This window comes from Somniosus microcephalus, chromosome 8, assembly GCF_052327205.1.
Source record: "Somniosus microcephalus isolate GS21.2 chromosome 8, FLI_Smic_1.0, whole genome shotgun sequence".
NCBI lineage: Eukaryota > Metazoa > Chordata > Chondrichthyes > Squaliformes > Somniosidae > Somniosus > Somniosus microcephalus.
In genome coordinates, this window is record NC_140994.1 from 37827057 (window position 1) to 37841468 (window position 14412).

At 45.4% G+C, this 14412-nt stretch overlaps 1 protein-coding gene across 12 annotated transcripts in view; it reads left to right on the forward strand.

Annotated features, from left to right (window-relative positions):
* Positions 1-14412, forward strand: part of LOC147113459 (uncharacterized) — a 364793-nt gene that overhangs the window by 141254 nt on the left and 209127 nt on the right. For 11 of the 12 annotated variants that reach the window (XR_015079214.1, XM_085994578.1, XM_085994586.1 and 8 more), the window contains 3 exons: positions 3112-3258; positions 6442-6588; positions 7101-7247. Coding sequence is in view for 11 of the 12 variants with exons in the window: in XM_085994578.1 (XP_085850704.1) it covers positions 3112-3258; positions 6442-6588; positions 7101-7247 (441 nt within the window). In the remaining variant the exon portion in view is untranslated. The remainder of the gene's footprint in view (positions 1-3111; positions 3259-6441; positions 6589-7100; positions 7248-14412) is intronic. The other variant, XM_085994589.1, reaches the window with a different exon arrangement.

Here is a 14412-nt window from a genome sequence, read left to right on the forward strand (position 1 = left end):
GAATGTGTTTTACTGCAGTCTACTCCTGATTCAGTTGTCTTTTGCTGTAAAAAATCGATTATCCATAACTTGTATCAGTCAATGTAAGTAACACAGTAATGAGGGAATTTAGTGCTAAAAATATGAATGATCAGATAATTAGAATTAAACAACTTTGAATTTAAGAATAAATTATTTGCATTTATATAGCACTTTTCATGACCTTGGGTCGTCCCAAAATGCTTCAGTGTCAGTGAAGTACCTCTGATTTGTAGTCTCTGTTGTAGCGGAGGGAAACACAGCATTCAATTTACACACAAGGTTCCACGTACAGCAATGAAATAAACGACCAGATAATCTGTTTTAGTGATGTTGGTTAAAAGTAGACTGTAAACCCACTTGAACTGAAAACAATCGGGCAGTACAATTAGACATTTATTTTCTTCCAAACTCGTGTCTGCAGAGAGCATTTTGAGCTTGTAGAGGTGATTTTATTTTATGCGAGTACCATTGATGGCTGGTGCAGTTTTCCCGCCATTGATGTCACTTGCTGAAGGCAAACGGCCCGACCGCTGTCGATCTGACAGCGCCATAGGCACCAGGGCTAATTTTACAAATGTGCACGCCCAGCAAGTTGCCCCATCCACACGGAGTGCAAATTAGAAACTACAGGCGTATGCTCCACCGTTTTCCACCATCGATTTTCATGGATCCTGCGTTCTGGTGTTGGAATACCTGGATCCTCTGTGGCCTGATAAATACATTGAATTGATTCATGGGTCAATATGCTTGGGCCAGAATAGTATCATGAGGCAAGCATGTTGATATAGATGTGCAGAGGATTGAATATCCATCTTCTGAGACAGCTTCCAACAGGATTATATGGGTGGTGCATAAAGGTCATTTGACCATGTTCTTTTGCAAACAATATATAAAGTAAAGGGTCTCAACACAAGGGTAAAGTGCTAGTGGTTACAATTCTGATATTGGTTTTGGTATGGGGGATCACTTTGCGATGATCAATTTAAAGTACAAGAAGGATTTCACAATGTGCATTGACTTGAGAATGATTTCTCCTGTAGTGCATTGGCGCCAATACATAAGCCCGGTGAGAACACTGTCTTGCATGGTGGTGTTTGATCACATGAAGTTGAAAACCACAAGCTGTTAGATGGAAGCGATTTTCTAATTAATTATAGATCCACAGTTTTGGAATAATATTGATGCCAGAGGAGCTACAAATAAAGTTGGCTGTAGCTTCAGTGTTAGTTGGCTGTTTTGGTTCTGAATTCGAGATAATTACAGTACGTGGTTGGATTGTTCCAAAAACAGAAATTTCTGGATTGAATGGTAACCTGCTGTTTCTTGTTGTGACTGCATAAATTATCTTGTTGTGAGTGTCGGATGACTCTTTAAAAAAAAGGGTCGGAGCCAAACATTGTTTGTTGCAGCTTCAGAAACACCCCTGGCCTCGTTCCTCTCGCCACTGCAAACCCTTCCCAATGGATGTGATTGAAACTTCTCAGGGAACATAGCAGGGGTTCCCAAGATTCTCAAAAGCAATTTCACTGAATCCTCTCCAGGCAAAAAATGTTTTTTTTTGTGTGATGGAAAAGCTCCAAGAGATCAGCTTAGAAGCTGGGTGAAAAAACTGAATAGGGAGTCTCTTCTGGACAATTAACCGACTCGCACTGCACAATTATAACAAACACTCGACACAAGAATCTGAACGGCTTGTGGCCTGCAATCTTTGACCATCAGCGTTTACCCAAACCACCTGATCAGACAGACGGAATCTCAGTTTAACATCTCAGACAAAAGACATCACCTCCAACCATGCTGTACCTCCGAGGAGTGTAAGCCTAGATTTGAAGCCATTACATAAAACTTTAAAGTAAAGAGATGAAAGGGAAAGAAGAAAGAACTTGCATTTATATAGCACCTTTCAGATCCTCAGTGCATCCTAAAGCACTTTACAGTCCATGAAGTACTTTTAAAGTGCACTTTCTGTTGTAATGCAGGGAAACGCAGCAGCCAATTTACACAGAGCAAGGTCCCAAAACTGCAATGTGATAAGTGACCATATAATCTGTTTTAGTGATGTTGTTAAGGGATAAATATTGGCCAGACACTGGGAGAACTCCCCTGCTCTACTTGGAACAGTGCCAGTGCATCTTTTACGTTCATCTGACACAGCAAACAGGGCTTTGATTTAACAGCTCATCCAAATCACAGCAGGGCGATTTTAAAGTAGCACCTGAAACAGGCGCAATGTCAGTGGAATGGCGCTGCCCACTTGTTGTGCAAGTGTGAGGCCTGGACCTTATTAACCTGCCACCAGCAAACTGTGGGCAACAAGTAGTCATCCTGCTGCAGCTCGTCAGTTCTGAGAGGGCAGGAACTCGACTGGCTCCCAAGCTGAAATGCCAAACTAGATTATGTGCTCAAGTGTCAGGAGTGGTGCTTGGACCGACACCCCATCTGACTTAGCAGCAAGAATGCTAACTACTGAGCCAAGTCTGATACCTGGGTAAGGTGGCATCTCAGAGTCTCCTTAGATCAAACCTCTGCTCATCTAGACCCTGACATTTCTAAGGGGTTAAAAGCAGCCTCAATCCCCAGCCTGTTTAGCTGGAAACATGGTTTGCCTTGCAGTTTGAGCACTTGGCATAACATTTTTCCTCAGGTTGGAAGGTCTACAAAATGCTGGATGGATTACAGCTTGTGTAACGGAAACGTTAAAATCTATTGTGGTCAAATGTGATCGCAGGATATATAGAGAGATGAAAAAACCTGCAAGAAATGTTAACCTGAAATAAAAAAATGTTAGAAATGGGCAGCAGGCGGATCAGAATTTGAAGGGGAATGATGTTAATATTTTGGATGAGATCCATCCAGCAGAAACATTGACCTGTGTTTTTCTTTCCGATGCTGTTCAACCTGCTGTGCATTTCCAGCTTTTCCTGCTTTATTTAAATGACATGCATTAGCTCACTGTAAAAGTTGTTTTGAAAATGATTGTTAAAGTGACCATTTATATGAGCTGTAGTTTTGATGATACAGTAAATTTGTTCTCATAGCTAAACTACATGAACAGTTATCCTGACACATCTCTGTATCTGTGTTTACCAGTGTTTCCTTGGCGTCTGAAAAGAAAGAGTCAGTTCCACCTCTTCCACTTGCACCTGTTGCTCCTGATCCTCCACAACACTCTGAGTACAGCAAGCCACTGTATGATGCTGAGTTTCTCCAGGATCACCTTGAGCAGACTCCATTAAGGTATCAATGTACAACTTTTAGAAACTTTAAACTTGAAGCTGAGAAGTCTTTTAGGTCACTCTTAGGGTGATTTTTGAAAGTACCGTACCTAATTCGTCTGTTCCATGTTCAAGACCATTTCTTGAATTTTGTAATGTTCAAATCAGCATAAATAGAATGTAAAGAAAAAGCACTAGAAGGCGTGCTCAACATCCTTTCACAGAATTTTGATTGAAAAAATTGATTTAGCCAATCTTGGCCAAGACAGCAGTAGGTGCACGATAACTGGTCTCACCGTCCCTGGGTTAGAGAGGGGACAATCAGTGAAGAATCCTGCTTCTGATTGTTATCGCTGGAAGTGTGCGTGTGTGGAGATGTCATGTGATGATAGAATTGATCTCTGCTGTGATGCTGTAGTTTTGGAGCAGGAAGATGGAAAGATTTTAGAGAAGTGAATGAAAGCACGGTCGAAGAATTCGATGTTGAAGAGGCTTTTCAAGGTCAGGATTAAGATAGCAGTGTGGCGGAGGGGTGTTGGGTTCCTTCAGGTCTTTTCCATCCTTCTTATCCTTTATTATTTCAGTTCTTCTTTCTTAGTTCATTCTCATGGTCAAGTCCCAACTCTCCATACTTTGGAGAGTGTCTATCCTTGCCTTACGATTTAGGTAGGCTTTCAGTAACTTGCCCAGGAAAACAGAGAGCAAACCCTGTCCATACCCTGCTTTTAGCTACTAGACTTATCTTATGCCTCCATGAGATGTAACTTCAGTCTTTGAATGTGGTAGAACATCACCTCAAATGTCATTTTAAGTTAAAAATATTAAGCAAATTTATTAAACAAAAGCCGAACAAGCACAAGAGTAATGTGATATAATATAGTTACATATTTACAGAAGACAAAATAATTAAAAAAATCACGGGGGAAAAATTCGGTTGATTTGCGCCTCCTGTTAGCGCCCTCTTTGGGCGCAAAGCAACTAGCGCCTGGGCGCGCGTCTCTAACGCCGCCCGTGAATTTCACCGAGAGGTTAACGGTGGCGGTAACCATTAGCCTCTGGCAATGACGTCATCGCTGTGAGCAGCGCCCCGCTTGCGCCCTGGCCGCGTTCTTCGGTAGCGCCCCCTGACTTACCACCGGACGCTATGTCCGACAGGGCCAGTGGGGTCTACCTGCGGCCGGTGCGGCAGAAATTAAAGGTGAGGTGCCGGGCAGCCATTTTTGTTGCTGGCCGCCTGCCAGCATCTGCCCCCGTTGCCATCCCGGACCTCCTATGCAGCCCCCCTGCGGGGTGCCGGCTGCGCTCCGTGAGCCCAGCACTCCTCGTGAGCTCTTTTGTCGGCACTCCGATCCCTGGTGGCCCAGCTGGGCCCCGGGTCACGCTGTACTGGGCCCCTCCCCTTTAATAAGGGGACGAAGGTCTGCAGTACCGCGGTGCGATGTGCCGCAGCGCAGCGCCCCAAGAGGGAGGCGGGGCGCTTCCAGTTGCGCTCCGCCTCCCTCTTGGGGTGCTACTGGAATCGCCCCGCCTCCCTCTTGGGGTGCAACTGGAATCGCCCCGCCTCCCTCTTGGGGTGCTACTGGAATCGCCCGCCTCCCTCTTGGGGTGCTACTGGAAGCGCCCTGCCTCCCTCTCGGGGCGCTACCAGTGAATTTCGGGCGCAGGGGCGCTAACTTTTTCGGCGCGCTACCGGCGAACCTATGCCCCAAAGGGGGTGCGACCCAATTTTGCCCCCCACAATTCTAGAACAAAACTAATTCTTTTAAAATAACTTTTAAATTATATAGAATGCTTCTTTTCCTTGATTTTCTTACCTCAGTAGAAGCCTAATTAAGCTAAGTTGCTTCTTGGAATTTCAAACCAGTGTTTCACTCTTTCAGGAATTTCCAATTGGGTTATTTTCAAACTAACTCCTTTGATTTGAACAGAAAAGCTCCTTTTATATCCTGGAATAGCATTACCATTACTCCTGGATTTTCAATATCCTCACTCAGATTGACAAAAGGAATTGTCAGTCATGCACAAACTGAACCAATCACACAGTTTGAATTGTTTCTCTATAGTTTGTAACTGATGAAACTTGCAACATCAATGTATCAAACTAATTTTGGTACAGGAATCTGCAAATAGGGTTTTTAAAAACTGGTTATGTTCGGTGACTGGATTTAAAAGGGACAGACACAGACTAAAAGGGACAAAAATACCTAATTTTTGTCACAAAGGGTTTAAGAAGAGAACTTCAAGAGTGTCGGCGAGTGGTGTCTGAGTGCTCTGCCAGGGATGCTGAAGTGGAGGGAGAGTGTATGCACAGTGATCCAGAGTCAGAAGAGCAGAGGACGTTTGCTGGGACATAAGGGTGTGTAAATTGCACATGTAGGGAGGAGCGAGATCATAGAGAGATCTTAAAACGAGGATGAGGATTTTAAAATTGATGTGCTGGGTACGGGAAACCAATGGAGGTCTGCAAGGGTTGGGTGATAAGAGTGTGGATTTAATATGAGATAAGGTGTGCACAGGTGTCAGGAGAGGGGCTTGAAGCGACACCCCATCTGACTCAGCGGCAAGAGTTCTACCACTGAGCCAAGTCTAATACTTGGGGAGGGTGCTATCAGAGTCTCCTGTATTCCTTAGATCAAACCTCTGCTCATCTAGACCCTGACATTTCTAAGGGGTTAAAAGCAGCCTGAATCCCCAGCCTGTTTAGCTGGAAACATGGTTTGCCTTGCAGTTTGAGCACTTGGCATAACATTTTTCCTCAGGTTGGAAGGTCTACAAAATGCTGGATGGATTACAGCATGTGTAATGGAAATGTTAAAATGTATTGTGGTCAAATGTGATCGCAGGATATATAGAGAGATGAAAAAACCTGCAAGAAATGTTAACCTGAAATAAAAAAATGTTAGAAATGGGCAGCAGGCGGATCAGAATTTGAAGGGGAATGATGTTAATATTTTGGATGCGATCCATCCAGCAGAAACATTGACCTGTGTTTTTCTTTCCGATACTGTTCAACCTGCTGTGCATTTCCAGCTTTTCCTGCTTTATTTATAAGATATACATTAGCTCACTGTAAAAGTTGTTTTGAAAATGATTGTTAAAGTGACCATTTATATGAGCTGTAGTTTTGATGATACAGTAAATTTGTTCTCATAGCTAAACTACATGAACAGTTATCCTGACACATCTCTGTATCTGTGTTTACCAGTGTTTCCTTGGCGCCTGAAAAGAAAGAGTCAGTTCCACCTCTTCTACTTGCACCTGTTGCTCCTGATCCTCCACAACACTCTGAATACGCCAAGCCACTGTATGATGCTGAGTTTCTCCAGGATCACCTTGAGCAGACTCCATTAAGGTATCAATGTACAAGATTTAGAAAATTTAAACTTGAAGCTGAGAAGATTGTTCGGCCACAGTGGGTTATTTTAGAATGCACATTCCCTAATCTCTTCTGAATAGAGTTCAGTCTGTTCCATGTTCATGATAATTCTTTAATTTTGCAATATTAACATCAGCTAACTATTTCAAACTGCATAAGTATAATGTAAAGAAAAAAGTCCAGAAAGCATGTTGAACATCTTACAGAATTTTGTTTGAAAAAATACCGAATTGAGATAGCCAATCTTGGCTAGGACAGCAGTAGGGGCAATATAACTGGTCTCACCGTCCCTGGGTTAGAGAGGGGACAATCAGTGAAGAATCCTGCTTCTGCTTGTTATCGCTGGAAGTGTGCGTGTGTGGAGATGTCATGTGATGATAGAATTGGGCTCTGCTGTGATGCTGTCGTTTTGATGACACACTAGCTTTGTTTTCATAGTTAAGCTACATGAATGTTTATCCTGACACATCTCTATCTATGTTTACCAGTGTTTCCTTGGCGTCTGAAAAGAAAGAGTCAGTTCCACCTCTTCCACTTGCACCTGTTGCTCCTGATCCTCCACAACACTCTGAGTACAGCAAGCCACTGTATGATGCTGAGTTTCTCCCGAATCAGCTTGAGCAGACTCCATTAAGGTATCAATGTACAAGATTTAGAAAATTTAAACTTGAAGCTGAGAAATCTGTTAGGCCACAGTGGATGATTAAAAAAATATATTTAATAAAAGACGAACAAGCACAAGATTAGTGTGATATCATATAGTTACAGCAGAAATCCTTCCATCTATACCTTGAATGGACAAAATAATAGAAAGATCACAACTCTATAATGAAACTAAATCTTTTAATATAACTTTTAAATAATATACAATGCTTCTTTTCCTTGATTTCCTTACCTTAGTGGAAGCCTAATTAAGCAAAGTTGTTTCTTGGAAATTCAAACCAATGTTTCACTTTTTCAGGAATTTCCAATCGGGTTATTTTCAAACTAACTCTGATTTGAACAGAAAAGCTCCTTTTATATCCTGGAAAAGCATTGCCATTACTCCTGGATTTTCAATATCCTCACTCAGATTGACAAAAGGAATTGTTAGTCATGTACGAACTGAATCAATCACATGGTTTGAATTGTTTCTCTATAGTTTATAACTGATGAAACTTGCAACATTAACGTATCAAAATAAATTTGGTACAGGAATCGGCAATCAGGTTTTTTTTTAATTGATACAAAAGCAAAATACTGTGGATGCTGGAAATCTGATATAAAAACATGAAATGCTGGAAATACTCAGCAGGTCAGGCAGCATCTGTGGAGAGATAAACAGAGTTAACGTTTCAGGTCGATGACCTGGTCGATGACCAGGTTCTGACAAAAGGTCATTGACCTGAAACGTTAACTCTGTTTCTCTCTCCACAGATGCTGCCTGACCTGCTGAGTATTTCCAGCATTTTCAGCTTTTATTTGTTTAAAACTGGTCATGTATGCTGACTGGATTTAAAAGGAACATATGCAAACTAAAGGGAGACAAAAATACACAAGTTTTGTCACAAAGGGTTTAAGAAGAGAACTCCAGAGTATTTGGGAGTGGTGGCTGAATGCTTTGCCAAGGATGCTGAAGTGGAGGGAAAGTGTATGCACAGTGAGCCAGTGTCAGAAGACTGGAGGACGTATGCTGGGACATAAGGTTGTGAAAATTGCACATGTAGGGAGGAGCGAGATCACGGAGGGATCTTAAAATGAGGATGAGGATTTTTGAGATGAAGTACTGGTGGATGAGGTACCAATGGAGAGCAGCAAGGATGGGGTGATAAGCGTGTGTATTTAACATGGGATATGATACACAGAGCAGATTGCTGGATGAGTTGAAGTTTATTGAGTGTAAAGTTTGGGAGGCCAGTGAAGGGAATGTTGGTAATTATAAGCCAGAAGGTGACAAAGGCATGGATAAGGATTTTGGTGGCCAGGGAGGCGAGTTAGGGGTTGATGTTGCAAAGGTGGAGTTGGCAGTGTTGGTGATTGACAGGATTTTCGCTTTGAAACTCTATGTCCTTATTAATATTTTTACAATTTTACCAATGCGACCTCTCACTTTTAAGGATTATGTATCTGAACTGCTAAGTGTCTCTGTTCTTTTACTTTGTTTCAAGTTTTAACGTTTAGTGTATATGCCCTCTTCTTAGTTGTCTTCCCAACTCACATTTCTCTGCATTAAGTTTCATTTGGCATGTATCTGCCTGATTAACTACCCTGTCTATATTCTGCTGAAGTCCTCTTCACAGTTAACCATGCCACCTGTTTTTTGTGCCATCTGCATATTTTGATATTATGACCCCTATTCCCATATATATATATACTAGCTGGAGTACCCGGCGTTGCCGAGGGAACTGAAGAACCCTCTGCCATGTTTATAAAACTGTTTATAAAACTGTTGGGATTGAAGAACTCTTGCTAAGCACCCAGGAGGTGGTTCTTTAACTTCGTTTTTTGTTAATGGGGATCGCCAGTAGCCATATACTCCAGGTTTTACAGTTTTCCTTCTATGTGAATTTGGAGGTAGCAAGCAGAATTATAATTTTGCAATGTTATCATTGACATTAATGAGAGAGAGAGAGAGGGGAAAGGAGAGAGCGAGAGAGAGAGAGGGGGGAAGGAGAGAGAGAGAGAGAGAGGGGGAAGGAGAACGAGAGCGAGGGGGAAGGAGAGAGAGAGAGAGGGGGGAAGGAGAGAGAGAGAGAGGGGGAAAGAGAGAGGGGGGGTAAGAGAGAGGGGGGGGTAGGAGAGAGAGAAAGAGAGAGGGGGGACGGAGAGAGAGAGAGAGAGGGGGGAAGGAGAGAAAGAGAGAGAGAGAGAGGGGGGGAAGGAGAGAGAGAGAGAGAGGGGGGGAAGGAGAGAGAGAGGGGGGAGGAGAGAGGGGGAGGAGAGAGAGAGGAGGAAGGAGAGAGAGAGAGAGTGAGGGGGAAGGAGAGAGAGAGAGGGAGGGGGGAAGGAGAGAGAGAGAGGGGGGAAGGAGAGAGAAAGAGCGGGGGGAAGGAGAGAGAGAGAGGGGGGAAGGAGAGAGGAGGGGGAGGGGGAAGGAGAGAGAGAGAGGCGGAAGGAGGTAGAGAGAGGGGGAAGCAGAGAGAGGGGGGAAGGAGAGAGAGAGAGGGGGGAAGGAGAGAGGGAGAGGGGGAAGGAGAGAGAGAGAGGGGGAAGGAGAGAGAGAGAGAGAAGGGGAAGGAGAGAGAGAGAGAGAGGGGGAAGGAGAGAGAGGGGGAAGGAGAGAGAGAGAGAGGGGGAAGGAGAGAGAGAGAAGGGGAAGGAGAGAGAGAGAGAGAGGGAAGGAGAGAGAGAGAGAAAGAGGGAAGGAGAGAGAGAGAGAGAGAGAGAGAGAGAGAGGGAAGGAGAGAGTGAGGGAAGGAGATAGAGAAGAGAGGAAGACACCCCGGGGAAGGGGTTGGACTCAGAGCCTGGCCGCGGTGACCCGGAGCCCCCGTGCGCGGCCTAGCGCCTCAGGCCCGGCCCGACTCACCTCAGCTCAGCTCCCGCTCCGGCCTGCCACCGCCGCTCCCCCGCTCGCTGTCTCTGGGGCTCTCGGGCCGCGCGGTTCTCTCTGTCTCTGTATCTCTATTCCCAGTCCCGCACTCACGGCAGGCCGCAGGCTTAGGCCCCGCCCACACACGCCATGAAACGCCCCCCGTGATGCATCATACCGCGGTTCCCCCGTAGGATTGGTCAACCATCACGTCACTCAACGCTAATGCGGCCCGTCTGAGCGGATTTTGTCAGTTTTTTGTACCGGTGTTGCCGAGGGAACTGAAGAACCCTCTGCCATGTTTATAAAACTGTTTATAAAACTGTTGGGATTGAAGAACTCTTGCTAAGCACCCAGGAGGTGGTTGTTTAACTTCGTTTTTTGTTAATGGGGATCGCCAGTAGCCATATACTCCAGGTTTTACAGTTTTCCTTCTATGTGAATTTGGAGGTAGCAAGCAGAATTATAATTTTACAATGGTATCATTGACATTAATGAGAGAGAGGGGGGGAAGGAGAGAGAGAGAGAGAGAGAGAGAGGGGGGGAAGGAGAGAGAGAGAGAGGGGGGGAAGGAGAGAGAGAGAGAGAGGGGGGGAAGGAGAGAGAGAGAGAGGGGGAAAGCGAGAGAGAGAGGGGGGTAGGAGAGAGAGGGAGAGAGGGGGGATAGAGAGGGGGGGAAGGAGAGAGAGAGAGAGAGAGAGGGGGAAGGAGAGAGAGAGAGAGGGGGAAGGAGAGAGAGAGAGAGGGGGGTAGGAGAGAGAGAGGGGGGAAGGAGAGAGAGAGTGAGAGAGGGAAGGAGAGCAAGAGAGAGAAGGAGAGAGAGGGGGAAGGAGAGAGAGAGAGGGGGAAGGAGAGAGAGGGGGGAAGGAGAGAGAGAGAGAGAGAGAGAGGGAAGGAGAGAGAGAGAGAGAAGGAGCGAGAGAGAGGGAAGGAGAGAGGGGGGAAGGAGAGAGAGAGAGAGGGGGAAGGAGAGAGAGAGAGATAGGGTGAAGGAGAGAGAGAGGGGGAAGGAGAGAGAGAGGGGGAAGGAGAGAGAGGGGGAAGGAGACAGAGAGGGAAGGAGAGAGAGAGGGAAGGAGAGAGAGAGAGAGAGAGAGTGAAGGAGAGAGAGAAAAAGAGAGAGAGAGAGGGAAGGAGAGAGAGAGAGGGGGAAGGAGAGAGAGGGGGAAGGAGAGAGAGAGAGAGAGGGGGAAGGAGAGAGAGAGAGAGAGGGGGAAGGAGAGAGAGAGAGGGAAGGAGAGAGAGAGGGAAGTAGAGAGAGAGAGAGAGGGAAGGAGAGAGAGAGAGAGAGAGGGAAGGAGAGAGAGAGAGAGAGAGAGGGAAGGAGAGAGTGAGGGAAGGAGATAGAGAAGAGAGGAAGACACCCCGGGGAAGGGGTTGGACACAGAGCCCGGCCGCGGTGACCCGGAGCCCCCGTGCGCGGCCTAGCGCCTCAGGCCCGGCCCGACTCACCTCAGCTCAGCTCCCGCTCCGGCCCGCCGCTCCATGGCAGAGGGTTCTTCAGTTCCCTCGGCAACGCCGGGTACTCAGAGCCCAGCCGCGGTGACCCGGAGCACCCGTGCGCGGCCTAGCGCCTCAGGCCCAGCCCGACTCACCTCAGCTCAGCTCCCGCTCCGGGCCGCTGCCGCCGCTCCCCCGCTCGCTGTCTCTCGGGCCACGCGGTTCTCTCTGTCTCTGTACTCTGTATCTCTTTTCCCGGTCCCGCACTCACGGCAGGCCGCAGGCTTAGGTCCCGCCCACACACGCCATGAAACGCCCCCTGTGACACATCATACCGCGGTTCCCCCGTAGGATTGGTCAACCATCACGTCACTCAACGCTAATGAGCTGAAATGAGAGTTTGTTCGTTTTTTGTAAACTGTCCGAAAAAATTTTGTCTGACCAAAAAATAAACACGCCTATGACACTCCCCTAATCATAAGCTTTCTTTTGATATAACATATGTGTAGGTACGCTCTATATCTTTTGAGTTTACCGCACGCCTACACACAGACAGACTCATTTATATATATATAGATATATATATCTATATATATATGTGTATGTATGTTGAGAAGAGCAATGGCCCCAACATTGACACCATTGTTTAAATCCTTCCAATCCGAAAAATATCCGTTAACCACAACTCTGTTTTCTGCCATTTAACCACCATTCTATCTGTGTCGCCACACTCCCTTTAGCACCATGAGGGTAAAATTCAACTTCGGTGTGGGCACAAAATGGGCAGCAGTGATACTATGCACTTGCCTGGATGAGTGCAATTCCAACAACACTCAAGAAGCTCGATACCATCCAGGACAAAGCAGCCCGCTTGCTTGGCACCCCATCCACCACCTTAAACATTCACTCCCTCCACCACCGGCGTACCGTGGCTGCAGTGTGTACCATCTACAAGATGCACTGCAGCAACTCGCCAAGGCTTCTTCGGCAACACCTCCCAAACCCATGACCTCTACCACCTAGAAGGACAAGGGCAGCAGGCGCATGGGAACACCACCACCTCCAAGTTCCCCTCCAAGTCACACACCATCCTGACTTGGAAATATATCACCATTCCTTCATCGTCGCTGGGTCAAAATCCTGGAAGTCCCTCCGTAACAGCACTGTGGGAGTACCTTCAACACAAGGACTGCAGCGGTTCAAGAAGGTGGCTCACCACCACCTTCTCAAGGGCAATTAGGGATGGGCAATAAATGCCGGCCTTGCCAGAGACACCCACAGCCCAGGAACGAATACAAAAAACACAGCTCTATCAATGTAAAAGTGTTATAGTAATTCGACTCAGATTGGGAGATCCCTATGGGTGACAACCTCTGTGTGTTGGCAGCTGACAGTACTAGGTCAGCACTGGGAGCACTATAAAAGCAGCTAAAGTCACTGTACTAAAGTGGGGATACTCTATAACTGGAGAAGCCGTAACTGCCTCTGCTGCTTTCCCACCATTTCCCTTTCCCAGCAAGCCAAACTATGAGGCAGTACTGGACAGAATTCTCTGTTTAGCCCAGGAACTCCCCCAGAAAGGCCCCCTTGACGTATGGAGAGCAGGCACAAGACTCGCCTCTCTTCCCTCCCATGGGGTAGGTTCCTTTACAAGCGTGTATTCCGACCCACCCAACTTTTTTGATATTCACTGTGACTAGACCCAGGAATATTTGCCTTAAAGAATTACAACCCTTTTGACAATCAATTTGGTGAAGGAAAGACGGTCTGTTGAGTAATGTTAACAAATATGTACTAAGATTTTGATTGTAAAAATTGATGAAAGGCTTTGAGGTCAGATGTTAAATATTTTAAATAGGCCAAAAAGCTCGTAATAGGGGGGAGAAAAAAAATTCTCACATCTGTAAATGGGTCTGTGCAATTAAGAAGGATTGTTATTGAAAAGTTTATGTAAGTTTGTGCTGGTAAATGGTTTGAAGATGAGTCAAAGATTCCATCTGTGCTTTATTATGTTATGTAGCTTTTTTTTTAATAAATTGGCAAATATTTTCAACCTTGTGCATGGGCAGAGAAATCTCAGTTCAGATCCAAATCTGAACCTCTCGTTTTTTGTCACAGAATTCAAAAGTTTTAAATATGCTCAGAAAAATAAAGTCTGTGATTGGCTTAATTTCACATTTTCCATTTACTTCTAAGCTCAGTTTAGTTCATACATTCTCAAGTGCCAGGAAACATTTACAAATTGTTCTTAAAATATGTTTCCGTTTTTGTATTGTACTTAAGAAACTCATTAATAAATGCTTTGGTAATGATGTTGGAATGTAGAATTGCTGTAGACCTCAGACTCTTTCTTAGGCTGTGGATCTCACCAATACTTAATGTGCCCCTTCCCCCGTTCAACTGTAGCTGCAAATCATTTAAATATTAACCCTCTTGCGAAAACATAAACTGTACAACATACATAGATTCCAGAAGTCAGCTTTCGAGGCTTACAATTAACATTTCAGCCCATGTGTCAGCTTTTCACCCTTGTTCTTGTTATATGTACATCATAAGACCCTAATTTGCATATTACAAATGGCTTCCTGCCTCCAGCTGCTGATCTCAGGACCCTACACAAGACGGCAGTGGCAGAATTGCCAGTGTAAACAGGGAGACAAGTGATCTGACACCATTTTCAGGTCGCTACTGCCCTGTTTCCCCCGGCCGGAGGGAGTTGAAATTGGCTCCTTCTGTTGTTTACTTACAAGCCAGTAATGGTTTCTTTCTCCAAAAGTAGGAGCTTTGTTCTTTAATTATCAATTCCTTTTGTTTGTAGTTTCAAATTCTTCAATTCAATGCCTCAACAA